Source organism: Micrasema longulum, unplaced genomic scaffold, assembly GCF_059751315.1.
Source record: "Micrasema longulum isolate JH-2025_06_02 unplaced genomic scaffold, ASM5975131v1 h1tg003053l, whole genome shotgun sequence".
NCBI lineage: Eukaryota > Metazoa > Arthropoda > Insecta > Trichoptera > Brachycentridae > Micrasema > Micrasema longulum.
In genome coordinates, this window is record NW_028280158.1 from 104,322 (window position 1) to 119,582 (window position 15,261).

A 15,261-nucleotide genomic window follows, 5' to 3' on the forward strand; every position below is an offset into this window, starting at 1 on the left:
ACTATCTCCATTTACTACAATCTTACATTCAGTCATAGTTACATTTCTTTCAAAGACCATGACGTTCGACTTTTGCACATTCATTAGCAAATCACTCTCCTTGCACACTTCGTAAACCTTTGTAACCAAGGATTGCAGTTCCTCTTCGCTGTCAGCTAGGAGGACTGCGTCATCGATTTTATCAAGATTGGAAAATAATTTAACAGAGATGGAGAACCCCTTTGAGAAGGTCGTAAGCTGTGTATACGACTTAATTATTATTATTATTTCGGATAATTTAAAAAGCGCATTTTTTTCAAAAATAACCTTAAAGGAACTGTACAATAAGTATCCCTAATCCCAATACATCTTGCAGCTACAGAGCGCATTAACGGTATGAAATCCAGACCCTATCTACATAATTTAAAAATTGAATTTTTAGCGTATTTTTTGTCAGTTTATAGATAAAAACTAGATTACAACACGTCCTGCAGCTACAGAGCGCATGGATGGTTGGGATTCTATACCATATTTACGAAATTTAAGTATGAAATCATAATAATAGGCATCGCCGTCTTCTGTTAGACATGCGGGTCCTACATGACATACTTAGTGGACGCCTTGATAGGCCGGCTCTTATGTCGGAGTAATCATTAAATGTCCCTGGCAACCGCACCCGTCACACGTCGAGCTCTCTAATTTAGGTGCCAGCAGTTCGTACGAACTATGCCCAGAACTCTCCACTTATACGTTTAGCTCGTGAATATAATTTGAACTTTCTCTTTATTGATCCGTTTGATGCTAACAAATAAACATTTAAAATGCGCGTTTTAAAACAAACTTTCTTGTCTTATATAAAATCATATTGTATCTCTAATTCTTAATATATAAGAAATATCGATGAATTCGGGACAGCACTATTAGAAAAGGTTAGCAATATAATAACCGCAAGTATAAACGAGATAGAAGACTGACTATTCTTATTGGTTATTTACGTTCCAAATCCAAAAGGTCTTTTGTTAACTGGCCATATTGGTTCTCATAGTAAAAATGGATTTTGACATTTCTAGTGTGGTTTATTCAGTGGTCCTGGATCTCATAAGGAACAATTTATCGATAAATCAAAATAAAATCATACTCTATTGCTATAATCCTGGGAGAAAATACAGGAATAAGTTTGTATAAAGAAAAGTCAAACGAGTATACATAATTCTAGCAACTAGTGTTCATGATAAAAAGTTTAAAAAAAAACATTTAAATAAATAAAGGCTCGTGCCCTCAAGGGACTTCTACATCTTCGTTAAAATATCTAAAATAAATACATTTATATGTGGATTGTGGAATCCACTATTTATTATTTTATCTGCATATTTAAAGTTAATTTTTTATAGGTATGCTGTAAACATTAATTAAATAAAAGACTCAGTTCATTTAATAGTATATATTTTTTTATTAAAACATAATTTTGAGCGTAGGTTGTTATTTTCTACGATGAAAAATGCAATAAGATGGTTTTCTTTTTTTTTAAATTCAGAATAAATATAGACATGATTAGCAATTTCGTTTTGTAAAAAAACACAATACTTAGTAGGTTAATTATTTTACCCCATTCTTTGTTGTGGAATCTATAAAAAAAATTAACAGATGAAAAAATAAATAAAATAACATTACTCAATTGAAATATAATAGGAGTTCGGGTCGTCGGATATAATAATTAATGTATTTAATTATCTATATCTACTAAGTTATTTACAAAAATATACCTAAAAAGCTCTTACAGTTTTATTTGTTTTTTTATTAATTTTCTCATCACTTTTTTAAATAGTAAAATACAATACATAACAAGAATAAGAAGGAAGTATTTCTTTATCTAATGAGGAAGTTCAGCATTTAAATAAATATAAAATTTGTTTATAAATTATCAAACGAAGCCAAAACTTTTTTTACTATTATTTTTATGTATCGTCCCTGTGTTTTTTTTTAAGTTTTGTAATATTGAAATAACACCGCCTGCGACGTCAAAAAAGAGAACCCCGTACCCTTAAAAACACATTAAACATTGCTACCCGAAACCGGAAATCTATCACAGCAGATAATTAATTCGCTATTCATATTAATATTGGAAGTAGTTAATTTTAATCTATTTTTTCACATATTTTTATATTTAAATGCTATAATTTTTATCGCGTGCACAAAGCATTTTTTATATCCAATTTCCCGTACAACTGAACTTCCTCATTGCATTTAACATTGCACAATTTGAAAATTATTGTCATTTTTATAATATAAGTAACAACTACTTGTCTACATTATTAATTATCACATTCGTTTCATTTAAGTATAACCAATAAAGTTGTGAAATACAAGATTATTAATTTCAAGTTCACCAACCACACAAGTACATATAATTACATAGACAGGGTGTTCTTTAAATCCTGTCACATCCGAAACCACGATGATCAGCATGGGTAAGAAGACATATTAGCATATTTGAAAAAATATTTAGAACAAAGAAATTTTTTTTGAATAAAATATTTGAAAAAACAAATAGTTGCTTATCTCTGCAGGGGAGAAGTGAGGGGAGCGCGGCGCAGTATCAGACTCCCCCCTCCCTCCTTCTCGTTTCTCCCCTGCAGAAGTAAGCAACCATTTGCTTTTTTTCATATTTTAATTTTTTAAATTTGATTGTTTCTAAAAAAATATTTTAATGTGCCAATATGTCTTCTTGCTCATACTGTCATTGTGGTTTCGGATGTGACAGGGTTTAAAGAACACCCTGTATAAATGTTAACTTCCTCTTTAGTATTAAGTACCTACCCATATTATAATACTGTTATTCGTAAGTACACTTTTTTATTGGAATTTATTTATGCAACACTAATCAACTTATATGAATAATATTGTTTATCGGTGCGACACGAATCGATTCATGTAAATTATTCTTAAATAATGGCATTTTGCCTTGGGGAAACCTGCTACTAAAACCATAGAATTAAGAATAGTCCAGAAGGAGCGTAGAATCATATTTGAGTACATCGGACTGTGTCCAAAAATGCCCCCACAATGCCGCACTTTTACCGCGCGCATTCGTGATGTCGCCGCGTAATGTTGCTTGATGGGAAAAAAAAATCATAACACAAATGTAAGGTTAAAAAAATCAATCGGTCAATTTCTCTAAAATTTTATTGTGCACGCGAAAATATTGATTGACACAACAAAGTAGATAAGTAAAGGGTCATAAGAGTAATTAAATGAATGAACTTTAAACTTAAAATGTAAAACAAAATTTATTTTACATAAAACTGATATTTTTATATCATGTTAAATAATATTTGATGTTTTAAAGATAATGTCGGTCAAATATCTACCACAGAGTTGTTTAATCCGAGGTCAAATTTTCATAAGTTCTCTCATTAGATGAGCAAAGTAGGGTAAAAAATTTACTACCCTGGCAACACTGACGAAATTTCCATTTCGTTTTTTTTTTTTTAAAGAAATATTTGCGTTCTTATGATTTACCCAAATATTTCATTTTGAGGGCCACTTTCAATGAGTTGTAAATAACTCACTATTAGAAAATGGAATCGAGTTGGGGTAGAGTGGGATTCGAACCACGGACCTTAGGTCCGTGAGTCCAAGATACTAACCTCAGGACCGCACACTCATTCATGAGTAGTTTAGTCACCTTCTGTTTAATGTGCGGATGCGGTTTCTAGACTATTCTTAATTCTATGACTAAAACACTAGTATTTTATTTAAGTATACATAATTTTTAATATATTTTAACTGTCTAATATCACACACAATATAATTATTGTCTTTATCACTTCAGTCGTTTATCTAGAGATAAATTCAGCGTAACCTAACCTAACCTAATTAGATCATACCTTAACCTAACCCATAGTATACAATAATTCGGGTTGATATTTGGAATCGGCCGGACAAAAGCGTGTTGTAGATTTGCGATTTGATTAACAAAACCCTGAATCGGGTGACATCGTGACAAATGTCAAGAAGTATTCGTTAGGATTTGTTATCGGCAATTGGTTCGGTAATCGTGGGTGTTTGTGCTGCCTGTGAGTTGGCCACTGCCCCGGCTGCCATGTAGAGTTGGAACAGGTCCGTCACGGACAGTTTGGCCATCGGAGTGGGTGGCGTGTGTGGGGTCCAGTCGCCTGACGAAGCTTCCATCTGTTTCTGCTGTTTCTCCTTGACGATCTTCAGTTGCTGCAGAGCTTCGTCGTAGCTCGGAAGTCCGGAGACTATGGTGTAACTCGGTAACGACTCCCGCTCAGCCGCTTCCATATTTGCAGGATCATTGGCACGAGCTTCGAGCACTGAAATAAAGAAAATAGCGTATTAATATAAATAACCAAATCTAAGGGACAAATAGGAATCATTTTTTCAAGTTGTCAGATATATCAACAGGGCTGTAGAATTTTTTGGGACGAGCTTGGGCATTCAAAGGCCTCGTGGCCTCTCATCGTCTGTACACGTAAGACTTTTAATACCTGTATCCATAGAATTAAGAACAGTCCTGTATATATTATTGTGTTTTTTTTTAAAGTATTTTATCAAAGCGAAATTCATAATTATGAAATAGCTCATCAAATAATTATTTTTATTTTTTTAATTTTGTTGTTTTTTTTTTCGAACAATTATTTGGAATACTTTGCTTTGTTTTAAGTAGCTACGATAATTTACACGTAAAAAACGACGCGACGTTCAGAAATAATCGCGTCTTAGCAGATTAGATTAGTTAAATTTTCATTTTATGTAGGGTATAGTTGTCGCCGGATAAGAGTGGCTACGCTGCCAACACTTTTATACTGCGGTCACTATTTAAGCGTAGGCATTCTTACCTGACGACCACGTTACCTACAATGTACAAAAAATAGTTCCAATATTTTTTATCGTTATGATTAATCATAGTACACCAATTATTTTTTTAATGATTTATTTCCCTGTTTTATTTTATTTTATTTATTATATACGGCCTAAGCCCATTACAACAGTTACATGAAGAAACATAAATGCAAGAAACTGAACAAAAAGAACATAAAACTATTTAGCAAAGACAAACAAGGGCAAAACAATAATTGTATACAATATATTCATTAAAACGAAAGACCTAAGACTTCGAGCTAAACCATGCCAATCCAACTTCATCCCACACTGTTTAGTCGCGAAGAGATCTACGAAAAGCCGGAAGATCTATTCCAAAGAATTCCAAGTCGTGTGATGAATTGATTAATCTACACATTCTGGACATTGGGGCATAAAAACCAAAGGCTCTTAGAAGATTTTATAAATAGCAGATTTTGACTTCTGGTGACATGGTTGGGAACATGAAAAGAAATTGATTACAACAGAGATGAGACATCACTTAAAGCATTAGTTTTATAATTATTTGGAATGAAACATCGATGTTTTTTTTATGTGCATAGGTATAATATATTTCTTTCACTTAATTGTTAGTATAAAACCATTTACCGCTGTTTTGAATTAATTATATATAACCATTATAATTTTACATTTACTTAATTGTATATAACCACTTGTATTTCTTTGAGATGAAATAAAAGTTCTTATCAATTGTAAAGCAACTTTATCGCTGAAAAATGTATAACACCATCGACTAAAATAATGGTAAACTACGGCAATTTATGCTATTTAACGCAGATATGGCATAATGACGGTTAATATTTCACATTGATAATTTTTTTATGAGTAAAAATATTGATAGCGATGCGCGTTGATGGGATTTTGACAATGTACTATAAAGTGTATTTTACATAATACTGTGAGAATAACGCTACCTATGTAAACTACTTAATATTTCAAAGTATGTTAGATTTTCAAATTTTTTTGTAAGATACTTGTTTGCATATATTGGTGTTCCTCTGTGGGTTTCCAGTGCATCAGATGCATATATTGTTTATTTGTGGAGCCACCTACAGAGTATACATTATAATTCAGTGAAATGGGTATATCGCTCTCTTTTTGCTTGCCTAGCTCCCGAAAATAATAGTCTCGTTCAGCGGTCCCCATCTTGCGGAACCCTGCAGTGGCAGAGCTAGCGACCGACTGAAGTTTCGGTTTCGGGCAATAAAACGAGTTTCTGCGGCGGTTTCGGTTTCGATAAAAAATTGGCCGAAACATCGGCTCAGCCGAATTCGCTCTACTTGTCCAAACCAACGCGAAGCTCCTTTCTTGATTTTGTCGATAATGCTTATCTCAGCCTTACATAATGAACGGATCTTAACATTTGTGCATCTATCGTACATAGTTTAACCACACATTCGCCTGAGAGATTGCATGTCAACAGCATTCAGCCTACTTTCGTCCATGTTCTTCCAAGTCTATACTTCGCTCCCATACATCAAAGTCGGGACCAGGACTCCATTGTGATGTTTTTACATAAAACAAATAACGGAGAAAATAAGTATTTTGTAACTTGGAGATTATAAAATTCGCTGTGTGAAAAATACTACCAAAATTAAGTATATTATTATGCGACAGTATGTATTATGGTTTGCCCTAACGGAATGTATATATTTATTTTAATACATTTTAAGTTGTATATTAAAAAATTAACATTTTCGTCTTCTTCTTATTAAAAAAAAATACAAGAAAATAGGTTATACTTCAATGAAAATACGTTTTTAGCTAGAAACGCCGTTTTTATTTAGTAATTAAGTAAACGTCTTTCTTTTTTTAGTATTAATATGCCAATTGATTCTACTCAACTAAATAAAATAGACGTTACTGGCCATTAACCAATTAATCAATTAACTTCGAAATTACCACCTGATCTTAAATTTTATTGAAAACGAGTAGGTACATTCATTTTTTAAAAACGGAATAGAAGAAAAATAAGTATTTTAATCAGTCTTTAATAATTATAAAAGTCAGAACAGCCTTAGTAATATTCAAAACATTTTGCAGTTTAGTCTCATTTATTAGTAAAAATAATAGGGTTGTGGTTATTTTACGAAGATAGATGTATTTTTAGTAGATGCGTATTTTTTTCCTGATTCCGCATATGTATTTAACTCATTTTCGAAAAAATGTTAGATGCCTCCTTCTTTCTTATGACGGCAGTATATGGTCAACATGTTAAAATTCCTATAGCGTACATTGAAGAACTGTTACATATAAGTTATATGTAGGTATAACATAACAACGAATCAAAAAGCGCTAAAAATAAACAAATGTAATAATTTTATTTATGCCTTTTATTTTATTGCGTATTTTATTTAACACTTATTTTGATGAACTCGTATGATTTAGCAATAAAAACGCCTAAATACGTTTTGGTTTCAGTTTCGGGCGAAATTAGAACAGAAGCCTAAAGTCGGTTTCGACTGAAAATCTTGTTTTGATCGGTTTATTAGTCGGAGCCTTCCGGCTTTTAACTTCTAACTTCCAATAATAAATCTCTACATAGAAGCAAATCCACGCCGTTTATTAGAAAATAGTCAACAGCTACAATAAATAAAGGAACCCTAACAATTAATACTTCTCCCTTTCGTTCTACTTTCCTTTACGCACGAAATTATTGTAAGTCCTGTAAGTGAGGTATTATCTACCTAACCTCGAAAACGGTCAAAGCCATCTTCTCAAAAAAGTCGTTAGAACAATTTTCTAAACAAATTAGTGCAGTTTAGCAATGCTGAGATCAGCGAACATCGCCAGTAATATATTTGCTTGTGATGTAGGTACAAGGAATAATTCTTAATGTCAAAATGTTTCAATCAAGGATGTTTAATTGCTCGTTTCAAATACAGAATATGTATGAAACTTCCTACTCGTCTATAGTCACAGTAAATTAGCACCGTTTATAATATAAATGTTATATCCTCAACAGAAATAACAATGTAGATATTATCAATGAAGACATCACGATACAATGTTTTTGCAAATGTTACCAATTACATCTGCAAACAAATACTTAATAGATTCTTCGCACTTGTTGTATACACAGGCGATTTTATTGACAAAACAAACTTCTATATTGTGTACATTTTTTCAATCGGGTAATGATTTTTACTTCTACTTTTGTTTTGTAAAGCACAGCATACATTTTTGTTCAAACACGTAATTTAACATATGTATTTACTCTTTTCAGTCGATTGTATTCATGTTCAGTTGTTTTAAAAGTGTTTAAAAATTCCCAAAGTGAAATAAAATAATGCAGATTGTAGAGTAATATGAGAAAATTGTATTCGCACTTATTTCGACGCCTCCACATTTTCAATTTAACCATTGAAAATACATGTATTAATTCAAGGCTAACCTTTCTCATAATAATAATAATAATAATTATGGATAACTTATATAGCGCCATTTTCGTAATATAATACCTCAAGGGCGCTTTACAAAGTGATTATATAAAGATATACATTTAATTTTACCTTTTTAATTTAAGAAAAATAATGAACTTTGTCACCACATGCTAAGAATTTATTCAAATGATTTAGAGAACAAGCGGGTTTTAAGTTTCTTCCGAAACATCACTTCACTCTCACAGTTTCGGACCTCTGCTGGGAGAGCATTCCATGCCGTAGGGCCTGCGACCGCAAATGCGCGTTCGCCAAATTTAGTGCGCTTTTTGCGTAGAGATATAATCTTTTCCTTTCGACGTTGATGCATATTTCCTTAAAGTAAAAAGTAGGTAAATAAGATACCTTGATTTGATTAGTTCCTTTATCCTAAACGCGGTGAGGAGTCTGGAGAGATGGAAGAATTGAAGAAATATGGATGTTCAAACATAGGCAAAGTGGTGAATTTTACACGGTATGTAAAGTGGCCACTTAAACCAGTCAATGACAAGTCGAAAGCCCTGTAAATGCCTAGACTTCCATATTTCCTTTTCTAAAATGTTCTCCATCTCTGTTGTAATTTGTTAATTTTAGTGACTCCCTAGGGGGTGATATCTAGTCTTTTGTCTACAAACATTTGGCAATAAATATATGAATTTTAAAACCAACGTTGTATAGGGACGACATGGTTGAAATATACTTAAGATCAGTTTCAAGGAAAACTGTATTGTGTTTGGAGGGGCATTGTACAATACTATTATGTTCTAAGTTCCAACTGAAAGGCAGTTATAAAATTGAATGAAATTCTTCAAAGCCACGGCCGTGCATTAAGGGCAATTTAAGCTCTTTAGGGGGTGTTAGGAACGGTAGCTATCTCATTATTTTGGTAATTGGATAGCATTCGCATTGTGGAAAAAATGTCTCATGGTTTTTTGTGTATTTTTATGTAAAATTCAAACATGTGCTAACAACTAGCAACTAGCGACACGTGCATGATGCATGATGTTAACATGCGGTGCTAGGAAAGATGATATTTTTATACCTAATGATGATCGTAAAACTTTAAAAATAGTATCGTGTCCCTTAAAAATATGTTTTTAATGATTTCGTTGGTTCGGTATTAAAATATTTTAGTTTATTATGTCTAGTCTGTAGCTATGACATAACTATGTAATTTGATATTGGGCAATACAAAAAATTTAATAAACTTGTTTTAAGAACATAACACTCTTTTCAAACATTTTTTATAAACTACCTGTATGTAGGTGGCACTACACCGGTACGCCAATCGCAGCGTATCGCGTTATTTTTTTCGTTACATGAAGGTAAGATGATCAGTCTTGCGCTTTAGGTGCCAGTCCAAGGACTAGGACTTTTTAGATAAAATATATTTTTTTAAAGTCTTGTAGTATAGGTAGTACCTTCGTTCTGCATACAATTTTTAGGTTAAAGTGTCCGTCGTCGTAAACAAGATTAAAATATATTGCCTACCAAAAAATGCTATATAATATATAAATATGTATGTTCTCTTCGCCACTAAAATGGTTTGGGATAAAGATGGATTGGCATGGTTTACCTCGAAGTCTTATATGTTTATCGTGTTTATAAATGTAGGGCAGACCGAGGAGGGTTGAAACAGTTTTTACATTACCAAGTATATCTCAGCCAAAATTAGCTCTACCTCTATAAAATTTATACTTCAACATAGACAATTTTATGTACTATGTAATCTTTATAAAAAAATGATAAACGTATGCAGGGTCAATGAGAAAATCGACTAAAACTGAAACAACTCCCCGCGTTACAACTCTCCCAGTACCGATGTAAGTTGAAACAGAGGTCAAGGTGAGTTGTAACAGTTTGGTATTTGGGGATTATAAATAAAGAAAATTAATAAAAACCATACTATTGTTGAATAAAGTAAACTTTATTGAAAAAAATATTTTTTGAAATGGCCATTTTTTCAACTCTCCTCTGTTAACCCTCCTCGGTCTCCCCTATTGTATGCCATTATTTTATTGCCCTTGTTTGTCTTTGCTACATAGTTTTATAATCTTTTTGTTCAGTTTCTTGTGTATTTATATGTTTCTTTACGTAGGTAACTGTTGTTATTGGCTTAGGCCGTATATATGATCAATAAATATACACAAATGAGGAAAGTGAAGGGCAGAGCTTTATTTTGTGCATATACGAGTAGGTATACTTTTATACCGATATATTTTTTTATACCACCGCACGACGGTCTTAAGGTAAAAACCTTATTTTTAACCGTTATTTTTCCAAGGATCATTTACGTAATTAATGACAATTACGAATAGCTAACCATTTTTATTTGTACAATCGATCAATTGAAATTGAATAATAATTTGCTTAATTTATTTTCTTAAACAATATGCGTGTTTGCCTCTTGCCATAAAAGACCTCCACAAAGTAATTGAACAGGTTTTTCAATGTCAAGTTTATTATTTTCAATAACTCTATGATGATTGCTTTTTTGTTAAACCGATGCAATAAATTACAATTAATTCAAATGTTTTTTTCATCATTTAGCAAACACTTTTAAATCGTAACAATTTTACGTGCATTATTTGGATTTAAAATTACAATAATAGAAACGTGTGTATTTACATAATTCGTATATACGTATCAAAGCACATGTTCCTACAGTAAGCCTTTAAAAAATAAGGTACAGAAAGCGTATAAGTATGTACGAGTACATTATTACGTCTAATATATTTTTTTCTAATACCGAATATGTATATTTCTTTTCTTTTGTACAAAAAATAACACTTAATCTTAAAGACACGCGATTTTTCATAGATTCGCATTTTCAAAATTAGCCCCTGAATTTTGACACGAAGAATTCATTGTGATCTTATTTATTTATTTCAATGTAAAAAATACGTTTTCATTGGATTGAGTGTTGAGCTGAAATGTTTTATAAAATAAAGAATAATTCAATACTATATTAGACTTGTTCATCACACATTCGAAACGACCAAATATTAATATTAGTAATAAAAATATTAATGTAGGTAACTGCGAGTATCTCAAATTTAAAAATATCCTAAGAACAAATACATAGAAAATAGGTTTTTTATGTGAATTAATAGCATTAATTTTAAACTGAACTGAAACTTATCATTATCGAAGAACTGTTTTTGACTTGTGCTTCTTATTCAAGATCTTAAATAATATATTATAGTTGAAAGTACTTATCTCTTGGAAAACATCAATCTAAACTGCCCCACCAGATTTACCAGAAAACTCAGACTTTTTTTACAATCCTGTACCGTCCAATAACTTGGCTCAAAATTCCTTCATTGACCGTAGCTGCACAGAATATTACAAAATTTGTTCCCTTGATATATTTGATTCAAAACTTTCTCATTAAAAAATATTTGCAAGAACTACTGTTAACGAAAAGGCGGACTGTAAATGAAAAAACGAATTTCATTCAGTTTTGTGAGTGGGAAATATTTGAATAAAGGATAGGAACGTGGGATGGATAACTACCTTTAATATGGTGTGAATGTTCTTCAATTTCGGGAACTGGATGACAAAATGAACTATAAAATGTAACAATGTTTTCCACGACGCGCGAAGATTCCAACCACTTTTTATCTGATTTTATGTGAAGTCAAAAATGTGTTTTGGTTTTTGTTCTAAATCCGAATCTTCTAATTTTGAATATATTTTATCTTGATGTAAGGTAGGTACCATAAGGATGGGTCAATGGAAGGATGGAAAAGAAGGGTAATCGGCCAGGAATAGTATCGATAAATGCTGTTGTTTACTTAACAACTACTTTAATTAATATGTATTAATAATACTATCACGTTATTCTTCTGTATCTATTCTTTATGGGCATTTTAAGGGTAATCTCCTCAACAGAATCCCTCCTTTTTTTCTATTTTATCCTAATCTTTTCTTATCCTTTGCATCCCTCCTAACGCTTTGGGAACGAAATCATTATTTAATTTAACTCTCTCGTATGAAATTCTTAAAATATTATTATTTACTCGTAGGTACATATTTTTTTTTTCATCTGTCCATTAGTATGTCTACAAAAAGTATTATATAGTCTTGAAAAACTTTAATTATACTCGTACACTATATTATAGAACGAATCGTTTATAAATTGACTGTTTTTTTTCCAAAAAAAATTAATTTAAAAAATGTACAATAAGTCGAAAAAAACAAAACTGTGAATAAAATATAAATTAAACATTTTAAAATATCAATAATAATTTTAAGCAAAACTGTGAATCAAAGAGTAATTAAGAAAAAAAAAATTTGTAACAATTCATCATCATTAATTTATTTTAAAAATATTGTTTTATTCGATTAATGCTGTCATTTTTCGATTAATGCTGACATTTGCGCATTCGTGATATTATAAATAGGAATAGAAAAAAATGAAGATTTGAAAACTTTGAATTATAATCAGTTTTTTTCGTATTTTTATACAAATAAATATTAAGAATGTTTGTTAACGAGTGTCAGTTAAAAATCAATTCAAATTGTCTTTCTAATCGTCGCGTCACCAGTTGCGTATTTTTTTATAGAAGATTAATTACGCATATTAAATTGTATTGTGTACGTCTATCCTTGACCATATATACGGTTCAAGGTGTTAGCAACTGATGTAGGTCATTTCGTGTTTCTTACTATTATTATTGTACATAGAAATAAGTAATTTATTGGATAAATTACATAAAAATATTTTAAGGGTAACCGTTTCTTTCACAGTGATGTACAAACGTAAAATAGCAAATTAAATATGTAACACGAACTATGTATATAAATCATTATTATTATTATAGATAACCTAAATAGCGCAATTTTCGTAATGATATACCTCAAGGGCGCTTTACAAAGTGATTCTATATATAAACAAATTTAATTTAAGCTTTTAAATTTGTAATTCATTTTTTTAAAAATATTTTGTTAAAACATGCAACGTACTTTTTAAAATTATTTAGAGAGCAAGTGGGTTTTATTTTTTTTCCGAAACATCACTTCACTCTCACAGTCTCGGACCTCTGATGGGAGAGCATTCCATGCCATAAGGCCTGCGACTGCAAATGCGCGTTCACCGAATTTTGTGCGCTGTTTGCGTAGAGATATAATAACTTTTTCTCTCGCTGTAGACGTAGCTGATGAGGTAAGACGCCTGTCAACCAGTTCATCTGGAATGCATAGTTCCCTTAGATATTCTCAATTCCATTCCGTCATTTTGTTCGTTGGTAGACTTGCATAGATACCATTACAATAATCGACTCTAGACACTACAAACACGTTTATTAATTGACGGGCGGCATCAACTGGCATTTTTTTGTGTATGCATTTAATTTGTCTCAGCTGATAGAAGCAGAAACTTATCGTTCTACTCATTTGAGCATTAAGAGAAAGGTCAGAATTACTTGAGATTTCTAGTAGTTTAACGGTGGGTAAAGCGGTACTCCCTACTTATTTAACACACTTAATCCACGTTGTAATACCTGCTCAAACTTCAAACTACATACCCTGTAAATTTCCCCGTTTTTTTTCCAAATAAAGAGCATAAATAAAAAATTACACCACATTAGTCAATAATGTAATCTCCTTCATTATTTTACAGCGAATTAGTCAATAATTCATAACATCTTTACCCGTACACTGCGCTAATATCGCGAGCAGCTTTGTCAGCTGTATTCCCTCGATTGAACGCCTTAACATTAATTCTTTACATCTCCTTAACATTATATTTTGAAGGCTTTTATAATCAAATAAAATAACACGTGTAACCTACAAGCAAACACAAAATCTTCTAGAGCAGAAAATTTTCTTTCTAATGACGTATAACTTTTACTCATAAAATTAAGAATAGTCCAGAAGGAGCGTAGAATCATATTTGAATACATCAGACTGTGTCCAATAATCCCCCCCCTATGCCCTACTTTCACCGCGCGCATTCATGATGTCGCCGCGTTATGTTGCACGATGGGAAAAAATATAAACATATCACAAATGTAAGGTAAAACAAAGCAATCTGTTAATTTCTCTAAAATTTTATTGTGCATGCGGAAATATTAACTGACACAACAGAGTAGATAAGTAAAGGGTCATTTAATAAGAGTAATTAAATTACTTTAAACTTAAAATATAAAACAAATTTTATTTTACATAAAACGGATATTTTTATATCATGTTAAATAATATTTGATGTTTTAAAGATAATGTCGGTCAAATGTTCACCACAGAGTTGTTTAATCCGATGTCCAATTTTCATTAATTCTCTCATTAGATGAGCAAAGTAGGGTAAAAAAAATTACTACCCTGGCAACACGAACGAAATACCCATTTTGTTTTTTCGACAATCTGACAGATGGAAAAATAATTCAGTTTTTAAGTAGTGCATTTGCTACTTACACATTTATTTGCTAATTACATTTAAAATGTGATACCATTATGTTTTCTTTGAGATCCTAGCTGTATTTCTAGACTTTAAAGGGACCCAACACGGCATAGTTGAATTCAAATCAGGAGTTGCGTACTGAGCGACGTCTACAAAGAAACAAATGGGTCAAAACGTAAACCTACTCATTTATGAGTAGTTTAAACACCCTCTGTTTGATGCTCGTATGCGGTTTCTGGACTTTTCTTAATTCTATGGCTTGTAATCAAATCAAATAACACATGTAACCTTCAAGCAAACACAACATTTTCTAGCGCAGAAATTTTTCTTTCGAATGAGGTATAACTTTGACTATTTTGTTTAACTTTTAGTGCTCATTTTTAAATTTGGGAAAAACTAATACAATTTATATTAACCCCAATATTATAACTTATTGCTGGTAATTTAAAAACAATTATTCGAGCTCACCCAGCCACGAAGCAAATAATTTGATCAAGGCATTATTTGTTTCTTATATCGCTAAGAAAATAATATAATTTGTAGGTATTACCTATTGTA

The 15,261-nt window shown here is 31.6% G+C and overlaps 1 protein-coding gene across 1 annotated transcript; it reads right to left on the reverse strand.

Moving 5' to 3' along the window:
- Positions 1-3,287: 3,287 nt before the first annotated feature.
- Positions 3,288-4,316, reverse strand: comm3 (protein commissureless 3; the record flags this gene model as incomplete). Its single annotated transcript, XM_088241759.1, has 1 exon — positions 3,288-4,316. A coding segment is annotated over one exon (314 nt), but the record flags the coding sequence as incomplete, so codon positions are not given.
- Positions 4,317-15,261: the final 10,945 nt, after the last annotated feature.